General features: G+C 42.0%; 2 protein-coding genes across 9 annotated transcripts in view; both read left to right on the top strand.

Moving 5' to 3' along the window:
* Window positions 1-14,700, top strand: part of shroom2a (shroom family member 2a) — a 47,514-nt gene extending 32,814 nt beyond the window's left edge. For 2 of the 3 annotated variants that reach the window (XM_031753829.2, XM_039606845.1), the window contains 7 exons: window positions 134-2,537; window positions 2,933-3,018; window positions 8,181-8,741; window positions 9,276-9,842; window positions 11,260-11,431; window positions 11,517-11,789; window positions 13,296-14,700. In XM_031753829.2, the coding sequence (XP_031609689.1) occupies window positions 134-2,537; window positions 2,933-3,018; window positions 8,181-8,741; window positions 9,276-9,842; window positions 11,260-11,431; window positions 11,517-11,789; window positions 13,296-13,568 (4,336 nt within the window). In that variant the 3' untranslated portion in view covers window positions 13,569-14,700. The remainder of the gene's footprint in view (window positions 1-133; window positions 2,538-2,932; window positions 3,019-8,180; window positions 8,742-9,275; window positions 9,843-11,259; window positions 11,432-11,516; window positions 11,790-13,295) is intronic. The other variant, XM_039606844.1, reaches the window with a different exon arrangement.
* A 63-nt stretch (window positions 14,701-14,763) lies between these two features.
* On the top strand, window positions 14,764-18,648 carry cldn34a (claudin 34a). Of its 6 annotated transcripts, none has more exons than XM_039606859.1 (2): window positions 14,764-14,862; window positions 17,495-18,648. In XM_039606859.1, exon 2 carries the CDS (start codon window positions 17,554-17,556, stop codon window positions 18,283-18,285), a length of 732 nt encoding a protein of 243 aa, XP_039462793.1. In that variant the 5' UTR covers window positions 14,764-14,862; window positions 17,495-17,553; the 3' UTR covers window positions 18,286-18,648. The 6 variants fall into 6 exon arrangements, with proteins under 6 accessions (XP_039462793.1, XP_039462796.1, XP_031609616.1 ...); XM_039606862.1 differs by having other exon boundaries at window positions 14,786-14,877; window positions 17,498-18,648; XM_031753756.2 differs by having other exon boundaries at window positions 14,788-14,862; window positions 17,498-18,648.
* Window positions 18,649-21,475: the final 2,827 nt, after the last annotated feature.

The raw sequence follows: 21,475 nt of genomic DNA, 5'->3' as shown, positions 1-21,475 counted from the left end.
TAATTAACTACATCTGAATGTGATAAAACGAACAGGTTACATAGTGGTACAGATTTAGATCCCTTTATTATTAACGGTAAACGTTTGTTGTTCTTCTGTTGTTAAAAAATCTGTCATTTCTCTTAACCTCCAGCTCGTCATCGGCAAATCTCTCCACCGGCTGGGAGCAAACAAACCTGCGCAGAGTGTCCGACCAGTTCAGCTCTCACGGCAGCATGGACAGCCTAGAGCATGTGTCACACCCATACCCGGCCGGTCAGCTCTCGCACACCAAATCAAACAACAGCATGGAGCAACTCGGAGGAGGGAAAAGGGACTCGGCCTACAGCTCTTTCTCCACCAGTTCCAGCACGCCGGACTACACCCTCTCAAAAAGCAATGCTGCTTCAACAGAGAACATGGTCTACAAAGTCGGGCAGTGGGAGGGGGGAGGAAAGCACAACAGCAGTGGCAGAAATGGCCACAGCCTGGCCGCAGAGGGAGTCAGACAGGACGACAGGCTCACGTATTTTCAGATGCCAGGCGTCAGCTCAGGCTGCGATGGTCCACAGACCGAGGAGCCAGCTGGTTCCCACCATTCAACTTCAAGTAGAACCAGCTTTGGGCCTGTTTGGAACGTCCCTGAGAAAAAGAAAACTGCTTCTTCCTCTCCTCCGCCTCCACCACCACCCACACGCAGTGATAGTTTTGCTGCCACTAAAGTCCATGAAAGAGGGCTGGTGATTGCTCACCCCGAAGGAATCGATTCCCACCTGCAATCCAGAGCTTCATGTGAAAATCGCTGTCACAACATTTCCTTGAAGAACGACCATGACAGTTTTTACTTTCAGTCTGAAAAATCCCATCAGGACCAGTTCACTTCAAACAAACGGTATTCCCACTCCAGTGATGTTCGGCAGCCCACCCATGTTGGCCAACCTTACCATCAAAGACACCACAGCGAGAAAACCACTTTTCATCCTCAGCCTTGGGCTACTTCTGCACCAAAGCCACAGAACGTAGGTGGGTACTATTACAGCATGCAGGAGGTATCTGCTAACGGTTCAACACAACACGCTGGCCAGAGCCAGAGAAAGAACTTAAGTTCCTCTACAGGCCCTGACCAAAACACAGAGAGCAGCGGGCACAGCCGATACTACTGTGTGACTACAATCCAGCCCACACAGCCGAACCCTGTGTCTTTGTCAGGAATACCAGAGGACAGGGGCTGTGCGACATATCTGCCACAGACTGGAAATGAGCGAACCTCTCACAGTCCGCAGACGGTTGCTAAAGTGAAGTATCATCTGCCCCAACAGCAGCAGCACTCACACGTTAAAGACACCAACGGGTACAGCAAGCACCAAGTCACTAGTGTACACGAAAACCCTGCACTCAAAACAGGCTCCGAAGATTGGGGAGGCCAGAGAGGGCACAATACACAGACAGCAGAATCTCAGCACAGCAATCAGTCTGAACAGCGGTGGCCTCTACCACTGCAGCACAGAGAACCCCCCCAAGATGTCAAGCACGACAGCCAAATGAGCAACAAGATCTCCCCCCAGGCCAACCCCATGCTTCATTCGCTGTCTTTGGATGTCGCAGGGCAAGATGACAGAGGAAGAGGCGGTGCAGTTTCTGACGAGTCCACTGAAGCTAAGCAGTTAAAGCGCGAAGACCGCTTTGCCACCACACTGAGAAACGAAATTCAGATGAGAAGGGCAAAGCTGCAGAAAAGTAAAAGTGCGGCTGTCCTTCCCTGGGTTGAGGGTCAGGCTAAAGAAGATCAGGACATCTGGAAGTCCACCGAAAGTACAACTCCAAACTCCTCCTCCAGCTCCTACAAGGACCACCTGAAGGAAGTGCAAGAGAGGGTGCTCAAGGCTACCTCTTTCAGGAGGAGAGACCTGGAGCTAGTTTTACCGGAGCACTCTAATGCTGAGGCTTTACCTAACTACCCATCCTCGGCACATGCTCGCAAAGATGTCACGCCTCTGCCAACTGTCACACAGTCAGCAACGAGCCATTCAGGAGGTCAGGTGACTCGCATTGGTGGTCGAAAGCATTTTCCTGCAGAAAAGAAAGTTAAGTCTTTCTCTGAACCAGACAAAATTCACGAAGTGGGGACGAAAGAGGGTGTCGCTCCAAGTGATAATACAAGCTCCTCATTAGACCAGCATATACTCTTTGAAGACGGTAGGAAACCAGGTCTCGCTCACCACATGCCCCTTGAGAGCCATATCAAGCACCAAAGTCGAGAACCCGCCTCCGTTGGTGCAACAGAGAATGCAATGAAAGGAATCAAAGGTAGAGATTACGCTGAGGAGGGCCTCAGAGTTTCTACAGAAAAGCAGTCCATCCAAGACCAGCAAAGACTGGGCACGTTTGCCGAGTATGAGGCCAGCTGGAATACACAGAAGAAACCTTCAGAGAAAAGAGTCTCTGGACGGTACAAGTCAGCTGATAACATACTCGATCCAGGAACCGAGGAGAGAGCCAGAACCACCTGTTCCCATGAGAGGTTCAGATCGTCTCCATCTACAGAAGTCTACGAACAGGTGAGGCATCAAATCTCACGAGGTCCATGATCTCAGAGTAACTTTTGTTAAACTAGAATTATCAAAGCACGAGAAGTTTTAGTCATTTAAAAGTTCCTGGTGTGTCAAACCCTCTTGGTGGCCTTTATATCTCATTAAGAGCAAAAGTGCTGACTGAAGGTACAGCGACAAAAGAGAAGCCAAGTCAAATATTAATCCATGTTTATTCTTAGTGACACACCCTCAACTTTAAGGAAAAGACAGGGGCAACCCTTTCACTGGTGAGAAACCAGGAAGCAGCATCATGAGTTGGTTTGAATAATTATCGAAAGAAAAGGTTAAGCCTCTGGGATACCTGGGAGCCTGTCTGCTGTCGATGTTTGTGCATAAATGCATTTGTTCGACTTTATTCACAGAAGATTCCAGTTCCTGCAAGGAAGTCAGAGGCAGAGTATTCAGAGCCGGAGAGTAAACCTGCTGAACCACTCAGCTCTGACACATGGTGAGTAAATCCAAAGACGTTATGAAAGAGCGATATCATGGCACTGGATGGATCCTGAATTAAAAGCTGTGTGACAATTAGGCAACAGCAAATGTGGTGATAAAGTAGCAACTTCCTGTCGGTGAAGAGGCTTGTTAGAGGTCTTGTTTTGGGTCAAAGGCTGCAATGCATGAGTAGTTTTTAATCAGATTTGGCTGTTGATTCTACAACACTGATATTATGTTTTGTGTTTTTATTTAGATTTTAATGATTTAATTGTTTTCAATTCATTGTTGGTTTCCAGAATTTGCTAGTTTGGTCTTTATTGTTATAATGATGATTTAGTTTTGGTTTACTTTTTTTTATTAAAGTCTGGGGAGTTTATTTTTCTGGGGCTGATTTAAGAAGTTGAAAGCAGGTAGTGCAAACACTCGACTCTCAGTCATATGGACCTCCCGGTATCAGAAATGGTCTCCCCTAAAGCCTCCTGAAATTGTCTTGTGTTGACAGATTGGCCCAAACCCACAATATCTTAATCTAAAGCAGTTATTGTTTAATATTTTGGGGTTTGTTTTTTTTTAGTGTTAGTCAACTAATATACTAATACAGTTAAAACGCACACTGATTATTATTTGTGAAATGCTCAGTCACTGTTTCCATCTCCCTGAGCACATTAGATATTTTTTAATGTGGTGAAATAACCACACTTAGAGGATATAGGCATGGAGGAGTTGTGAAATATTCTCATACTCACACCAAGACTAAATTACACTTTGTGTTATTTTAACGTGTTAGCGTTGTGGTAGCTGTGGTAGGCTCTGCGATCCTGAATTGGATAAGCAGATCAGAGTGAATGTGTGGATGGATGGTGTTATTTTAAATGCGTTACTAATTTTCAAAAAGCTGTACAATAACTATTTGTGCAGATTTTGTGTATCAGTGATCTTTAAAATCAATATTTTAAAGAGTAACTGCTTAAATAAGGGTCTCAGGGCATTTCAACATGGCTACCAAGTGGCAAAACTTCTATAAAGATTTTGGTAAAATCTCATGAAAATATACCAGCTATGGCATTGAGCTGGTGTTATCTCCACTATACAGCAGCAGAACAATTGGTTTTCTTATATGTATTTGCGTCAATGCTTATCTCACAGGCTAATGTTGTAAAATTATTATTTATCTTCAGTGAACAATTTAACATTGAATACTTGTTTTGCTCTTGCCGCACCATCTTCGTGTTATTATGCTCATGAGCTTTATCAGTAAAAGAGGGCACAAAGCTTTTGGAGGAACACTGAAGTCTTTATAATCTGTTAGCAGTGACGCTGCCCGGGCGCAGCTGTGACAACATAAGCCGTCTCTCTGGCTGACTATTGTGTCGTTTAGTGGAGGCTTAGCGGTGTAGGCGAGGCATCTGAAAGTGTCCATGACGGCAATAAAGCATTTCTTCAGCCCTGCATGGGAATATATGAGGGCCCGGAGTGCAGGGGGCCAGCTCGAAGGCATGACATTATCATCGATAAGATCTGCCAGTCTGCATAACTGGATTTTTGTCAGTTCCAGCTGTGTGATTCTGAGAATGCAGGACTGTTTGGTGCAACACAAATATCCAGACGGGGATATCTCAGCTATTACAGCTACTGATTTCCACCATGAAATTAATGTATGCGATTTAAGTACATAATGAACAAAATAAATAACTTAAGCAATCATATATATGTCCTTTTTCTCTAACTAATCACCTCTGAGTGTGACAGGGACCAGGGGACTGATTTAGTTATGTATATAGTTATTAAATATATATACACAAATTTCTCCATTGTAAATAAGTGTGGAAATATTATATGTCATACAGTATGTTTATATTTAAGCTTCATAATCCTGCAAAGCTGTCTGTCTATGTCTGTCTGTGTGTTTGTTAAAATGGATTAATGACAGATTAATCCCGCTCCTTGGTGACTGTTTGTGTTGCTGGTGACAGCTGATGAGTTTTCTTTCAGTGACTCTGATATATTGTGTAAAATGCTCAAATGTAGCGTCACCTGTTGCGCCTGTCCTTGTCTATGAGGAAATTCATTTCGTGTTTTTCCCCGAGCTACAGCCGGTTTGTCACGTCCTTCCTCAAATGTATGGATGGTAAAACTAAAATATTGTAGTTTAGCTTTAATTATTATAGAAGCTCAAGATGGGATAATTTTAAAAATGCCAGTCAGTAGTTTTGAAAGGTTTCTCTGATTATTATGATTCAGTTTTGAGCCATGTATGGTGACGTGGGGAGAGTGACTTCATGCTTTGTAACCAGTTATTCAGGAGTCTTTTGTCACTACCTAAACTCTCATGGGGGTGTCGAGTATCCGATGTTGAGCAACCTCTCGCGTTTCCATTACAACCACGGCTCAGAGGATGATATTGTCATTGAAAGTCTGCGAGATGACTTAAGTGATCCGTGCTCCACCCAGTTATTGTTACTGATACAAGTGTAAAGAGACACCAACAGGTGCCTTCTGTCACAGAGAGCCACCAGACACTCACTTTTTCTTCTGTTCAGTGGAAATGACGAGATTAAAGCATCACATAGGGTGAGTTATTTAATACATATTTGTCTGTTTTAGCCCTAGAGTGACCAAGCTAAAATGCCAGATGTCATTTATTACACTTTGTAAAGGAATATATCTTATTTAATGGGTCTGTTTATGTTTTCTTTATCTATGGCAGATACTCTAAATTATAAAAAAAAAATAATGCCTTTTAAATCTTATGGTACACATGAGCAGGGTTTTTCCTGCTCAGGACACAACTTTGGTGGGTGTCTCTATATGTAAGCATAATTAAGTCAAGTTTTTTTTAAAACCCAAAATAATAACACGGAGAAATTTGGTGATTTCTTGTTTTTCTTTCTTTCTTTTCCTTTGGTGGAAAGAAAGAGCCTCTCTAGAGGCCCCCAGAATCTTTTTTTTTTTTATATTTTTTTTGATTTTGTTTTTTGTTTTTTTTGGTGAGATGTGATAGACTTTTACTGAGTCTTTCACACTCTTCCTAAAATGTTACTTTTTTAAAACCTTTTTAAAATTTCTTTGAATAAATGCTTCAAAATAACTTCCCAAATAACTGCCCTGAGACATTAAGATGGCTGTGGGATGGTGGCACTTAATTATGATTATTTACAGTTTGTCAAAGACGACAACTAAAAAAAAAAAACTCTCATTAAAAACCAAAATAAATGACTGTGAAGAATTTAAATAAATGCAGCTTGAAGCTTTAGGTCATTAGATCAAAATTTCACCAAAGCAACAAAAATAAACAATAATTAAAAAATAAACAAGTGGAAGACAGAAGCGACTGTTTCATGAACATTGATGATCATACCTCAGTTTTACATATTTTTATTTTACCACCTTACCACGTTCTCACACTTTGCCCGGTGGAAGCAGTTGTTCATTGCGCAACTTGTTGCAGCTTGTATGGATTCATATTGGGATGTTTGAGTTACAGCATCTGCCTGTCCACCAGGAGCGGCGTTTTATCTTACAATGGCAGATTAATCTGCAGATTAAAGCTGCGTGGTGTATGAGTCAGTGTTTTCTGAATGCTCCAAATTAAGGTTGTATTGGAGCATGTATGGAAATGTAATCTGTGTGCAGGAAACCACACTATTACAGCTAGATGTTTGCATGCTTTAATCATGTCTGAGTGATGAAGGCATTCAGACATGATTAAATCAGGTTGACAGTGGAAAGCATGTATGGCGCTGCTCTCGGTGTGCTGCTGCTAAAAGGCCAACCGCTCGGTTCTCTGCTTGGGGCTGGTCCCTCTCATCTCTTTATACACACGTGTAAAAAAATCGTAATCTGTACCAAAAGCTTTTAAATGGAGCTGAAACCTTTAACTTCAATTTAGTTTTATGTAGCACAAGTTCACAACAACCGTCACCTAAAGCAGCCTTATTTTTTGACTCGAAGGCTTTACAGTATTGGAGAGAAAACCCCAACAATCACATAATCCCACATTAGAAAGGACTCTGCGAGAGTGGGAAGGAAGAACGCCCTTTTAACAGGAAGCGCTCAGCAGTAGAACCAGGCTGGATTAAATCACAATACAATTACAATAGTCCATCCTCAAAGTAATAAATATACAGACTAGTTTTTCAGCGTGCGGGTTTCCTCATATGGTTAATGAAGGCCAAGATAAAGTGTCTGATTAGACATCTCAGACGTGGTTTTGCCCGCCTCCATTTGGTTTTAGAAGTGAAGAAGATTCTCGGATGAGAGCCGAAAGGTCTTCAAGAAACTTCAAGAAGTCCAGTCACTTTCTCCCCAAGCTCCCATGACCTGGATCACCGAGAACCTACGCAGAACCTACGTTGCTCTTGAAGTTGGACTGAAGTTAATTTGTTGCTGGGTTGTCGCTGCGTATGATCTGGCTGTTGTGTTCACTCACTCATACTTTGTGTCAGTATGTCAGTGCAGTGGCTGCTGAAAACCTTGCTAAATGTTCTGTGGTGCAAGTATAACCATGGAAAACCAAAGAGGCAGTCTGTCTTCTGGTAAAATTACATATTAAGTTTATTTTTTGAGCAAACTGGCAGAGGAAAACAGACCAACGGACATCAACTGTTAAGTGACTACATTATACTTTATTATTCCTGTGATAAAAAATAATTTTGCGGAGGCGGATGGGGGGAATCCCCACGCCTCTTCATGCCTCTCCTTGCAGCTTTGCAAATTGCACCCAGTATATAATGGCTCTGTTAATGACCCGTTTTCTCCGCACTGCTGAGTCGAATCATGCTTAATGATAAACACCTACAAGTTTAAATCTGTTTATAATCACCTTCAGCTCTCTGACGACCTCCACACATCACGTTCTCCTCCTCCACTGTTTCCACTCCAAGGAGTTAAAACTCCAAATATGAATGAGGCAGGGAAAAAAAGTGCTCTTCTGCTTCTAGAGGATTATTTATTCCTCTTTGCAGGCTTTGTGGGAACTGAAATATTCCTCCTCAGGCTGCCAGCTGAACAGTTACCCGCAGAAAGAGGGAGAGACGTGTGTCTTGTCGTGCTGGTGTAATGATAGTGGCTGCTGGAGAACAAGGCCCCTGCCACAGCGTATTATTTGATTGAGCTGCTGATGATAGCCCACGCTGCCTGGCTGTGTAATTAAAAGCTTTCCTTTGTGTTCCTCAGGTTCCCTGACAGAGCTCCAGGTGATTGTAAAGTGAGAGACAAGCCTGCAGAGTTTGAACATTACTCAGCGCCACCCCCTCCGCCCATGACGGGAGCAGACCCCGACTGCAGACACAGAGCTGCTGCTGCAACCCTCAACCACAGACCCACATCTATTTCTCTCGGCCTCACAGAGACTGCCCCCCCTCAGCCTGAGGACCACAGTCACACAGACCCGCACTCTGGACCCAGGAGAAAGCCCCCTGCACTAGAGAACCCTCTGCCTCCACCCAGATGCCCAGAGGTCGACTCCCACAAGTCCTCCACCGGTTCCCAGAGTGAAGGCTTAACGCTCTCTGATCATAACTCCGCCTTCAACCACACCCACGCTGTTAAAGGAGACTCTGAGCAGGGCAAAGGACAAGGGGCAGGACATCATCACTCAGCCTCTCCCTCTGCGTCCTCCTACAGACCTTCAGGGCTGGCCAGCATGGAGGGGCACCGCTCACCATCTCCTCAGTTTTCCCCACAGAGACTCAGCGACAGGCCTCCGGTCTCTCTTCAGGGTGAATTCTCAAACAGGTAACGTTTGGGGTGTTTTTTTGGTTTTGGTTTTTTTCCGCCACACATTTCAAAGCTCCACAACATTCTGAACAGCTACTGTAACTCCTCCGCTCATCGCGTCTTTATGCTTCAAGTACAAAGGGGCTCATTGAGAGTCGCTGCCTCTGTAGAGTCAACATGTGAGTGCTATCAAGGCGCAGTAAATTAGAGGGATTCTCTGTAGTTCAATGCAGGGCACAAGCAGTTCTGAGATTATTCTGCTCAAAATGTAAACGCCTCCATTTCTTAAGCCCCAAACACAAAACTGTTTGTTCATTTTCTTGATTCGGACCTAATTGATATCATCTGTAGCAAACTTATGACTGTACAGTACCACAGAAAGTGATGGGAGGAGTCCAGAGGTCTCAGATATCTGAGCACACTGGGCATGGAAAAACTCTCCTCTGCCATCATGCAATGAAACTTTAAATCAGCTCATGGCTGAGAGAACCACAACAGGACGTTTTCTTCTTGTCTAAGTGGAAATTTTCTTCTCTCTCTGTGATTTTTCAGGATGGAGCATGTGATAGAAAACCAAAGCTCTGCAGTGAGGAAAGTGCCCATCAGGATTGTGCACTCGGGAGGAAATGCAGAGAAGGAAAATACACCATTTTTGCAGCACAGCAACCCCCCTGCCATTGAAGCTGAGGGGCACGCCGTGACCCGGCTCGGCAGCCTCGGACCTGCGGGTCAGGACTCTGTCTTCTGCGCCTTCACCAGGCAGAAGGAGCCTGATGGTGTCCCACACCCTCAAAAGCAACAGATGCCCCAAAGAGACGCATACATGACGACTATAGGAGATCACCTCCAACCGCTGCCACCCACAGACGTGTCCAGCAGCAATAAATCGGCGACAAACACAGGAGTGTCCAAGGCAGAGGATCAGAAAAGAGAGGAGCTGGCCAGGGACATCATGGGGAAGGACAAGTCACTAGCAGATATTCTGGATCAGAGCAAGATGAAGACCACAATGGACTTGATGGAGGGCATCTTCCCTCAAGGGGAGCAGCTGGTGGAAGAAGCTCACCAGCGCAGGAAGGTCCAGCCGAAGCAGACAAACTCCCGGCCCGCTGAGGAAAGGTGAGCATCGAGGTCATCCATAGGTGCTACTCATGTATGCTGTCACCAGGGGGCAGTGTCAGAAGAATGAGGAAGAACCGGGCTGTTGGTTCTTTAGCCTTGTTCCACTGCAGATAAGACAGCAGAAATGATTCAATCATAATTGAGTAGAACTGACCACTACAAACAGCGTCTGTGACCTTTTTAAAACTAAATTTAATTTGGTGAACTTGTCTTTCACTTTCATTGTTCAAGCCAGCTTCTCAGCCAGTCAACTTTCAGGCCTTTCAGTTCATCTCTGACACAGTTTTGTTTTTTGTGTCACTTCATGTCGCACTGGTAGCGTTTCAGGAGCTTTAAGCCTGTACTGGATATGTTTTTTAAAAACTGAAAAAACACCTCTTGTATCCAACTTCCTGTCCTCCTTGCCTTCTCTGCACTCCTTCATGTGGATTTGTAAAAGTAAATTATTGATGATTATAGAGTCTGCGTGCAGGCAGAATGCTGATTGGTTGAAAAGTTGGCTTGAACAGGAAAAGGAGGGGCAGCTGTATTAACTACAAAAGGGAAGAAGGATGGAAAAAATCCTCTCATGTGAAAAAAGCAGCAGGAGAAGCTCAGACGGCGGCTGGCGGTCTTTCAGCAGATGAAGGACCAACAACATTATGAGTATCTCACATTAACGGTTGTTCAGTTGTTCCAACAGTTGTTTTTCACACTGCCCTCTGTTGAGCGCACACAGCTACAACAGCAAAGGGAGGAGAGGTTGCATTTAATTTTAAGCTATAATAGAGCAGTGGCTGTTACTGTTACTGAAGCTGTTACTGTAGAATTTGCATCACCAAGAAAAATCACAGTGCTTCATCTTAGTCTTGTGATGCTTGGAGATGTGATTTGAAGCTCTGAGCAGCACAATGAAATTTTTCAGATTTGGACTTGGCCTCGGCATCGTAAAGTTTGGGAAGGCTTTGGTTTGAGTTGCCCAGTGTTAAAGTCATTGGCTGTAGAGATGTCTGGAAAAGAAATTATTTTCTTCCTTTTTTTCAGCTTTAATAATCTCACTCTACACCGTGTTAGTGTACAAAAAAAGGTTTCACTATTCCGATACTTACAGACTTAACTGTAAATCTGATTTAGGGGTGAACTGTCCCTTTAAATTTTTGTATTCCCCTTGCAAAAGCCACTCCTGTGCTCAATTTTAAATTTTACTTACAAGCAAGCACCCACATGAAAAGGCGCTGACTCCCATCATCTTCGCAGTCGTGAAGCTGCTTTTATGGCATATTTAAACTTGTGAGTCAGTCACTTACCTGTTTAACACACCTTGTTCAAGCTGATTGTGTCTGCATATACTTGTTAGTCATGAGGTGAAACTTCCTGGAAAATGCTCTTTTCATGCTTTTCTGCATTTCTGAGTTTCTTACTGAATTTATTTCAGGGAAAAGGAGGACAGCATGGCAGCGGCTACCTCGATGGTGACCAGCTCTGCATATTACAGCACGTCTGCTCCCAAAGCTGAGCTCCTTATCAAGATGAAGGGCATGCAGGACCAGGAGCAGGAGGAGGAGGACTCTGAAGATGAGCTGGACAATGATTTGGCCAATAAGAAGGTACCAGAAACCAGAGTTTGCTAGTTAAAAAGCTTTACCCTTCGCACTCTTTTGGACTAATCTCTCAGCTTCATCCTTCCTGCAGCAAGAGCTGATCGACAGCCTCAGCAAGAAGCTCCAGGTGCTCCGGGAGGCCCGGGAGAGTCTTCAAGAGGACATCCTGGACAACAACGCTCTGGGAGAAGAGGTGGAAGCCCAGGTCCAACAGGTCTGCAAACCCAACGAGCTGGACAAGTTCAAGATGTTTGTGGGGGACCTGGATAAAGTGGTGAGCCTTCTGCTGTCCCTATCGGGCCGCCTGGCCAGAGTGGAGAACGCCCTCAACAGTCTGGAGGAGGATGCTACGCCAGAGGAGAGGGTGAGCAAACCTTCAGGAATTATTTTAGATAAAGTTCCACTTCAGGCACAAACGAGTGGTGGAAAATGAATGGAAGAAGCTCAGTGTGAGTGTTCAGCTGGAAGAGGTCAGTCTATTTCATGAAGCCACGCTAAACTTGACCTGCATGTTAAGAAAAGTTTGCGAGTTACATGCCATTGAAGAATTTACCATATGCACTTTTTCAGATTTCCTCCAGTAATAAAGCATTCAGGGTACCAGTGCTCATTTCTGTTCCTCTGCATCAGGGATGTCAAACATCACGGGCTGCATCCAGCCCACTTTAATCAGTGATATGACCTCTCTGCCAGTGTACAGCAGTTAAACTACACATTTAATACCTGAGCTTTCTTATATGTAAAAAAAGAAGTGCAATTGTAACAGAAATCTGTCAGTATAACTCTTTGGGCTTAATTTTAAAGAATTAAATCTTTATGACTGAATTACTTTGGTGTAGCATTAATGGCCTTGGAGGAGGTCTTTATCAGTAACTGCAGGAAACTGCAGGAAAAACTGTAAAACTTCTGAAAATAGAGTTAAAATCCAAAATCTCTGTTCTCTGTCACATTTTCCAAAGCCATCCAGTGGGCGGGACTGAAGTCTTTGCTGGGCTGATTCTGGTCCCAGGGCCTTATGTTTGAAAATCCTGCTTAAATCAGAGTTAAAGATAAACCGCTGAACAAAAGCAAGATTTTGGCTTTGCATTGTTGTTACTTGGAGTGGGTGTAATTGATTTGGTTTTGGTGTTTAATATTGTATTTTCAGCCTTGAAAATTTTATTCATATTAATTTATGAAAGCTAGAAAAGGTAGATTTTTTTTTTTTTTTTTAAGTTATATTTTTGATGTACTTTGAGGGCTTATAAATCTATTAAAACAATTTTCTTAAATCATTATATGAATGGAAAGTTTTGCATGGCTTCATAAAATGTTTCAGTTATTGTATTTATTGAGTAAGTCAGGTGGGACTTTTATTCAGATTTGACTAAACAATATGTATAAATAATTAGGCAGTACTTCAGAGGCTCACACAGGATGCAGCGTGTGCTGGGCTCACCTTCAGGTTCAGTGTTTGGGGGCGGGGGACAGAGGATAAAGGAAAGTAGGTCTATCTGAACCCTTTGTTCTCATTACATCAAGAGCTTTAAGGCATCTGTGGAGCTACTGGAAGGAACATCTAACAAGTTGAAGCTTTTCTTTGATGGAAACCTGCAAACTCAAACAGATGCTGGACATACAATTTAGCCAATCCATTAATTAGGATATTAATTGTTACAGTTTTTGAACTTTGACCATTCAAGACTTATGGGTATGAAGGCATGTTTGATCCAAATGAGGCTCCAAACGGTCACATTTGATTTAAAACTGGCTTCTTTTGTTTAATTTTGTTTTTGTAACGATTTATTTAGATGCATCGATACCAAATGAATAATTTGATATGGGATAGTTAATATACATCCTTTCACACTCTCTCTTTCCTCTTCATCAGCGAACGCTGATTGAGAAGAGGAAGCTGCTGATCCGACAGCACGAGGACGCAAAGGAGCTGAAGGAGAACCTGGACCGCCGAGAGGGTGTGGTTTACGAGATCCTGGCGAGCTACCTGCAGGAGGACAGCCTCGCGGACTACGAGCACTTTGTGAAGATGAAGTCGGCGCTCATTATTGAGCAGCGCAAGCTCGAGGATAAAATCAAGCTGGGCGAGGAGCAGCTGAAGTGTCTGATGGACAGCCTGCCCATAGAGCAGCGGCTGGCCCTCTGAGGAGGACAGAGCGACACTGCTGGGTCTGAGAGTCACGTGGTTTCGGCTGCACATGAGCCCTGTGGCCAGCAGATGGCAGCATAGTTAAGAAACTGCACATAAACAGCCTATTTGGTGCATTTTCCTGACTAGAGCATGAGCATGTGTGTACATCACAACCACAAAAAACTCCACAAAACTTTTTTGTTTCTTTTTGTAAAGATGCTGGTATTTTTTTTTTTGTGTGTGTCATCAACCAACCACTGTACCTAATGCCCTTTTATGACATTTTTGCTTTGTTTCTTATGGGTTTTTTTTAGTAATTTATTATAGCCTTTTGAATCTGGAGGAGACAGTATTTTATCTTCAACCGATTTAGCTGATGCGTGCTACGCACTGAGCATTTAAGAGTATTTATCAAGTTTAAATAATGTCACGTGATCTGTCAAATCTGGCTAAATATGTCAGTAAATTCATCATTCTTTACCTTTTACACTCAAACTAGTGGCCTTTTTTTTTTTTTTTTTTTTTTTTTTTTTTGTAATAAAATATCCGTGCCCCTGCTTTCCTCCATTAAGAAACACTTCCTCGAGATGAAAATGCACGCACCTGCAGAGAGAGGAGAGTGTTTAATATCACTAAACAGAAGCAGCACTTGACGTCCCGGCTTGAAACATCACATTTGAAGTGCGCCGAGAACCACTGCACACTCTCTTCAGTCCACTTCTGCAGGTCGCATTCTTCAGAGCGCTTTTTAGATTTATTCACAGGCAGAAAAGTGTAAAAATCCACAGGATGATGTCACCACGTGTTGACCAGGTGTTTCTGTGTGTCGTCTTCTCACGTCACCACGGTTTTGTTTTTCATGGTGCAGAAGTTGAATTTCAACACTAAAAGATGTTCAAGTTGATGATTATGCAAACAGATATGGAGATAAAGAGCTTTTTTTTTTTTTACCTTGACCTTCGAATTTCAGACTCTATGGACTAAATCTGTCTCCCAGATACTGGAGAACATTTTTTTTTTTTTTCCCTGCACATTTCATTTTGTTACAGTTTCACACACTTCGTGCACTTCTACATCCTAAATGTCTTAAAAACTTTATCAGCTGTGCTCCTTTCTGTCAAATAAAAGAGTCTGCTGTAGAGTCTGACTGAGGTCTTCTTCTCTCTGGTGTCATTCATTAACTCCACCACACCTTCCTCTCTCTACTGATAAACACTCTTACATGGCAGGGAGCGTATTTAACAGCCCCGTCACATAACCAAAGCTAATCACGCTACATCTGCGGAAGGATTCGATCTTTATTAATAAGGTGAGGCGCATCTAGGTGAGTCAAATAATTATTATTAGGAGTGGTTTGAAGATTTGAATGAACAATCATTAACTACAGAAGCGCTGGCACAGACGGGTATGTACGGCTACAATAAAACGAGCTGTCGCCTCGTTTCCACTGTAGCTTTGTTCCTAGTTTCACAATAACTGGCAGAACTCTGTCCTTGAAACATCTGAAGGTAACGTCTTTCTCCTTAACATACTGAATCTGAAGATGTTAAACCGATCGTATCTTAGCAGAACCTAGTCGAATTAGTGACCTAAAGTGCAGATGCGTGGAAGAAATGTGGCTTTAAGTGCTGTCTGTTATTCTTAAATGTTAATAATCTGAATATTTGCTAATATATGCTTAATGCCTGTGTCCAGCAGCTGCTTTATTATAGAAGTCAATCAATGTCCACGTTGTTAACGTAAGAAAACAAAGACTACCTTTAAGAACGTGTGCAGTAGTTCAGAATGAGCGGAGTGAATAAAAAGCTAAACTACTAACTAATATAATAACATGTAACGCTACATTATCTTTGCATACATACAAAACATTTTTAAAAAGGATTTAACCAAGCTGTCTATTCAATGGGAATGTTTGCATAGTTATCAAAGTATCTCCAGCAACAGGTTAAATATTCTAATACACTGACTAGTTTCTGTTCTCTGTATTTGGCATGAGAAGATGTTTCTGCTGTAGCCAAAGTTAGGACACGCTCATATTAATATCAGATAAACTAAATTACAATTTGAGAATTAAGAGAATAAAAAATAGTAATAAAAAGCTGGAATTAACTGAAGGTGTAATGGGAGCGGAAAGCTTTTCACATAAGTGGAAAAACATTTGATAAACTGAAAAGGTTTAAATTATGAATAGAAAAGTTAAAAGTAGTTGTTTTTTTTATTCATACCAAATGAGACTATAAATATGTGTTCTCTTTCATGTGGTTTTACATTTTAAATTTTACATCCTGTTGAAATGACAATAAAAATCCTACAAAAATATCATTAGCAGCTGAAATGTTTCAGGCTTGACAAAATCATGGATAAAAGGTAGAAGCTGTGAGTTAACAGTTGATATTCTTATCTGAGAGCATAGATCAAAAGATCAAATCAATGCCTGATAATATGGATGAACAGATTAGATAAATGTTTATTACAGTTTTTCTCAAAAGTTTGAACACATTTCCAGAAGCTGTGGCTCAGTTTCTCACAGCTCTAAACATAAATTAAGTGATGATCCTGGTCAAAAACTCAAGTATCTTGCAAAATAAAATGCAGCAGTTTTCACCTACAGCATGTACTGTATGTATAGTGAAAAACACTGCATAGAAAATCAACGCACAGATACAAAAAGATCACGGCAAAATTTTGAAATGGTTCTTTATTTGTCAAAGTGTTCACCTGAATTTTTTTTTTTTAAAGACAAAAACTGCAGTGAAAAGGAAACTCCGCACTGGCAATCAGTGTGTCACATTTTTAGGCTGGTGTTTGTAGGTGAACAAAACTACAACTTAGATTAACATCTGAGTGAGATTGGTGGATCAGCGCTCAAGATGCTGTTCACTTTTTCACTTTGTACAGCCCGGAGGTGTGGGAAGCCAGATCAGGCACCCCCCTTCTGTCTCTGCTCTCTCCTATCTTATCTGACTTACTTGTCTTACTTCTCTCTATCACCTTTTCTGTCCCTTTGAAGAAATGAGGCTCCATAAATGTTAAAGAGGTAAGTATTTTTCAGTTGCATTGAATAGATAGAATAAACCTGTAGAAAACTAAACAGCAGAAAGCAGAAGAGAAAGAACAATTTTAACATAAACCAGTGACACACTCCGGGGCCTGATCAACCCTGGCAGGGCCTCCTTGGATGAGGGTGTCTAGTGATAATGGCCAAAACACCCATTGAATCCAAGGTCCACTACTGACGATGTGTTCCAAATTTTAATATGATAATTTAGATCAGATTTCTAATCCCTAAAGCGAACCAAGGAAAAATGGCAGATTAGCTTGGGTAAAAGACCGAAAGTTGAGGCACACAACGAAGTTTCTGGGCTGCTTTTCCTCATAACACTCCAAGATTTTCTCTGTTTAAGCAATGCATTGTCAGGGATTGTAACATCTAGTCCTTTACTGAATCAGTTGGACAAACAATGAGTTAAAAAAATTTTTTTGAGTGTTCAATAAACATAATAAAGAGCGACACTTGAAGTAGTCATTAAAAGTAATGGAAAAAATAGTAACTTCATAAATTATTAGCCTTAAAAAAAGAATCAATGTATGGTTAGCTAAATGTAATCACTAAACAAATTATGAGCTGAACCTGGTTCAGGTCTAGTTTAAAATGAGTTCTTGTATATGGGGCTAATTCTGCTGCATCAGCAAACCACTTTGCAACCCAGCTTCCAGCTTCATATCATACCACTGTCTTCGTGTACCACCAAGTTTAAATGACTGCGGATGGAAATAATATGCTGAATGTGGTAACCAAACCCTTTAAAGGTTCCCTCAGAGCTCTTTTCAAATCAAAATACCCTTTATGAATATTTAAGAATAACGCCGTAGTCTTAACTTGCACATGAGAAGCGCACAGGTCATCTTACCACGGCCCTGTGTGTGTTGTTGTTTTTCAGCAGGAGTGATGGCTCCAGCGATTGGTCGCTCTGAGAATTAGTGGTCACGCTGGACAACAATGCTTTACCTCACTCACACGGCTCACTGGCAGTTCCTGGGCCTGATAGTTGGATTCCTGGCATGGATCCTCACCATGACCACTGCCGGCCTCAACGAGTGGCGTCTCTGGCGAGTAGGCAATGCGACAATCATCAGCTCTGGTGAGGCCTGGGTTGGTATTTGGAGGATGTGTTTCTACAGTCATGTCCTTCCCGATATGGAGAACTGTCGAAGCATCAGCATTTCGGACAGCTTTCTTCCCGTGGAGATCCTCGTGGCTCAGGTGCTGATGATGCTCGCGGCCATCTTTGGTCTTGCCGCGAACATCTGTGCTGCAGTGGCGGTGAGGATGGCCTACTTCTCTGTTGAAGATCGCAGGAGCATCAGGCTGGTCTTCCTGCTGGCGGGGGCGCTGTATTTGCTCACAGGGACGTCCTCCTTGGTGCCACTGGCGTGGAACATGAACTCTGTGCTGAAAAACAGCACCATAGACTTTCCTCCTGAGTTCCAAATTCCTGCTCCTCCTGTCAGCCAGCGAGTTGGCTCAGCCATTGGAGTGGGCCTCTGCGCCTCCGTTGCGACACTCTTAAGTGGCCTGCTTTTCTTTTGCTACAGGTACGCTTGGCGGGCCGTGAGCACAGCGGGCCCTGGCGACCAGCTCAATGGCCCCTGGACAGTGACAACACTGCCACGCAAATCTGAACTGGTAAATAGAGCAGGCATGGATAACGCTGCCTTTCACAGTGAATAAAACTCAAGAGAATGAAATCTGTGAAGGGAGACTGACTTTAGGCCTTTTTGTTTTCTTTTGTATTTTTTAAAAAGAGGCTTGGTTTGATACTGGAACTAAAAGGAAGACTGACTTGCCATATCTCAACCAGAAAACCAAAACAAAGAGATAACAGATTCTAAAACTCCTTGTGAACATACAAGGAATATTGATCAATCGTAATTTTACCATAAAAACAAAGATTTCACTGTACTGAAAATAAAAGCCAGTGACTATTTGCTCTATAGTTTCTATTTTAGGTTTATGTGACTTTTAAAGCTACAGGATTGAAGTTCAGGGATGGCTGCTTATCTACAAAAGTAATAATAAACTTTATCTCTGTTACCGAGGAGTGCTCTGTGTGTGTGTGTGTGTGTGTGTGTGTGTGTGTGTGTGTGTGTGTGTGTGTGTGTGTGTGTGTGTGTGTGTGTGTGTGTGTGTGAGTGTGTTAGTGGCCTCAGCTTTTATGTAAGAACTGTTATGATCAGTGTTATTGCCACACAAGCCCGTGGGAGGCGACATAACATTTCAAGGTGTGGCTTCTTAGGAGTCCTAAGGAGGGGTGAGAGTCGGCCAGGTTGACCCGCACACGTGACCTGGGTAGGAGGCTGACGAGAGCAGGCATGTGAGCGTGAAGAGGGGGCTGCTTCATTGGGGTGATTGTTACCATGGAAGGCACTCATACACATACTGGCCCTGTGGCTGGCTGTACCTCTCTGGAGGCGGCTAGCTGATGGAGAACAAAAAGCCCTCTTCAGACAAGCACAGCACTCAGAAACGCAAGGCTCAGAAGTGGATGACTAGTAGAGCTCCTCTAAATACTGCAGAAAACTACTATTTGAATTGGGTATAACCAAATTTTATTATTAAAAAAACAGGCCTGTAAAAAGTAGTAAATAATTCTTTGTCTACAACTTTCGTCTGTCTCAACAAACCCTACCTACCTATCTCACTTGTACCTACTGTACATATCCTTTAGCAGATAAAGCTGTTGTGCTTTGTCATCTATCTTTATCACTTACAGTGTTTTATGGAACAAAACTGATAAGAAGACTGATTGCAAATGTGTCATATCAAAGTCTGTAGAATTAAACCCAAAGGTAACCGCAGCTGGATAACATCTCACCCCATGATATGAGATTTTACTTGCAGAAGATCTGTAATAAAACTCTAGATGAGCAATTATATCTTAAAGGAGCTGTATTTTCCTGAAGAATTGCCACAATACCCTTCAGTAATCAAGACCAAAATAGTTTTATTATTCTGTGCCTGTTCATGTGTCGCCAGCGGTGGAAAAAACGTTGTCTCAAAATATTGATTAGCAACTGAAACTGATAGCTAAACGCCTAGGTAAATAATTACATTTGCTTTCTTATATTATTACCAATTGAAACTCTTACCAATGAATTAAAAGTTGAAATATGAAGCTCAAAATGCAGATAAAATGTTGTTAGCTTAAAGTATAGATTAGCAGTTGAAATTGTTAGCTTAAAAAATAGCTATTAAACTGTAGTTATAAGCAGTTGATGAATGGTTGATTTAAAATATGAATAACTTTAAAAAATAAATGAAAGAAAGGCTAAACATAATTCTTAATAGTAAACATCAAGTATATAGCATTTTTCTCAAAGCCCACGCTAAGGTTCCATTATCTTCAGACAGAGATTTCAGTTCAGGATTCCTTTGGGTACCATGCATGTGCTTTTATTTTTTCTACTTTAACTGCACTTGGTAGTGCAATTCTGTATTTTGCTGATATTTATGATATTAATGAACTGATATTCTTTATGTTTAACTGTGATAAAATATAATTATTGCTATTTCACAGTTGCTGCTTCAACACTTTACCAGTAAAATCGAAACATCAGGTGCAGAAGATAGTTAAATGGTTTTGTTAATGGTTAAAATAGAAAATCTTGCTTAAGAGTGAGTCATGTATTGCAAAACTTTAGTTTCCATCATGTAACATTGAAACAGAAACTTGGATGATCTTTATCTCCATCTGAACTGCCAGAATGGGTCATGGTTTGGGTCATGTTTGCTTATCAACCCCTCTACACAGGTTTGTTTATTTGCAGTCGGATGCATTTAGACTAAATTATTCACGACTACAAGACATATAATTTTCCTTGATGTTTCAGTGGCATTTACAGTAAATGAAGCAAAAAGAAAATATCTGCAGCTGTTTTTATGCCTCCCTGATGCCCACACATCGGGAGACTACGTGGCATCGGAGGACAGGAGGGTCCCTCTCAGTGGGCCTCAGAACCACCGCTAGCCTCTTCAGGAGCAAAGTCTGGCATGTCATTGGCACCTCAGGTAACATATGCTTCTGTGACAACTTCATTATCTCTCATTAGCTTCATCCTATAAGAACTAACTCCACAGACATGCACCAACCATGGAGGTTTATAAATCCTCATCCTCCCATGCAATAACACGTTATGTCAATGTACTTTGAGCGTATGTAAATGACACAGACAGTTATGGATGGCAGAGCGCGGTGGCACCCTCTGACCTCAGCAAATTTGTGTAATTATGTCAGCTTGTGCTACATTCTTCACAGTACACAGTGCCCATTAATGCGTTCATTAAACACAGCTTAGCTCAGCGAGTGACCAGGAAATCTTGTGGAATTAGACTCAAGCTGTGTTTCCACCGCCGCAGACACACCTGACAAACCAACGGACAGGTTTTTAGTCCCATTCGGTCGCCTGAGAGTCACAGACGAGCAGGGGGGGCTGATGAGGGATTGAGGAAAAGAGCAGCCATGTTTCTACCTCTGACATAACTGGAGTCAAACATGCTCATGGCTTCAGAAAACATTTTAACACATGAGCAATATATTCCATTAACAAATGCAGAAAATTTACCCCTTTTAATGAAAAGAAGAGCCATTTTTCACCAGGATTGCAATAAAAATTCTTTATGTGAATCATCTCAGTGTGCAACTCAAGAATAGTTTGTGCTTTAAGAGTTATTCTGTATGTTTACAGACTAAGAATAATTGACAATTACAGCATTTAAAAAGCTTAAGAGTCCTGCTAAACAGGCTTGAAATTATATTTTTCCTGTAAGAGAAAGATTCTGAAACCACTCCAGAGTAATGGATAAAAAGGCCTTTTATAAAACGTATCTTTATAAAATAGATTTATTCTTACTGATCACAGCA

This window comes from Oreochromis aureus, linkage group 23 (assembly GCF_013358895.1).
Source record: "Oreochromis aureus strain Israel breed Guangdong linkage group 23, ZZ_aureus, whole genome shotgun sequence".
Taxonomy (NCBI): Eukaryota; Metazoa; Chordata; class Actinopteri; order Cichliformes; family Cichlidae; genus Oreochromis; species Oreochromis aureus.
Note: the sequence above shows the minus strand (reverse complement) of the source record. Positions and strands in the feature narration are given on the sequence as shown.

What these genes read in the sequence shown, in the direction of transcription:
- cldn34a (XM_039606859.1), top strand. Translation starts at nt 17,554, where the DNA reads ATGCTTTACCTCACTCACACGGCTCACTGGCAGTTCCTGGGCCTGATA.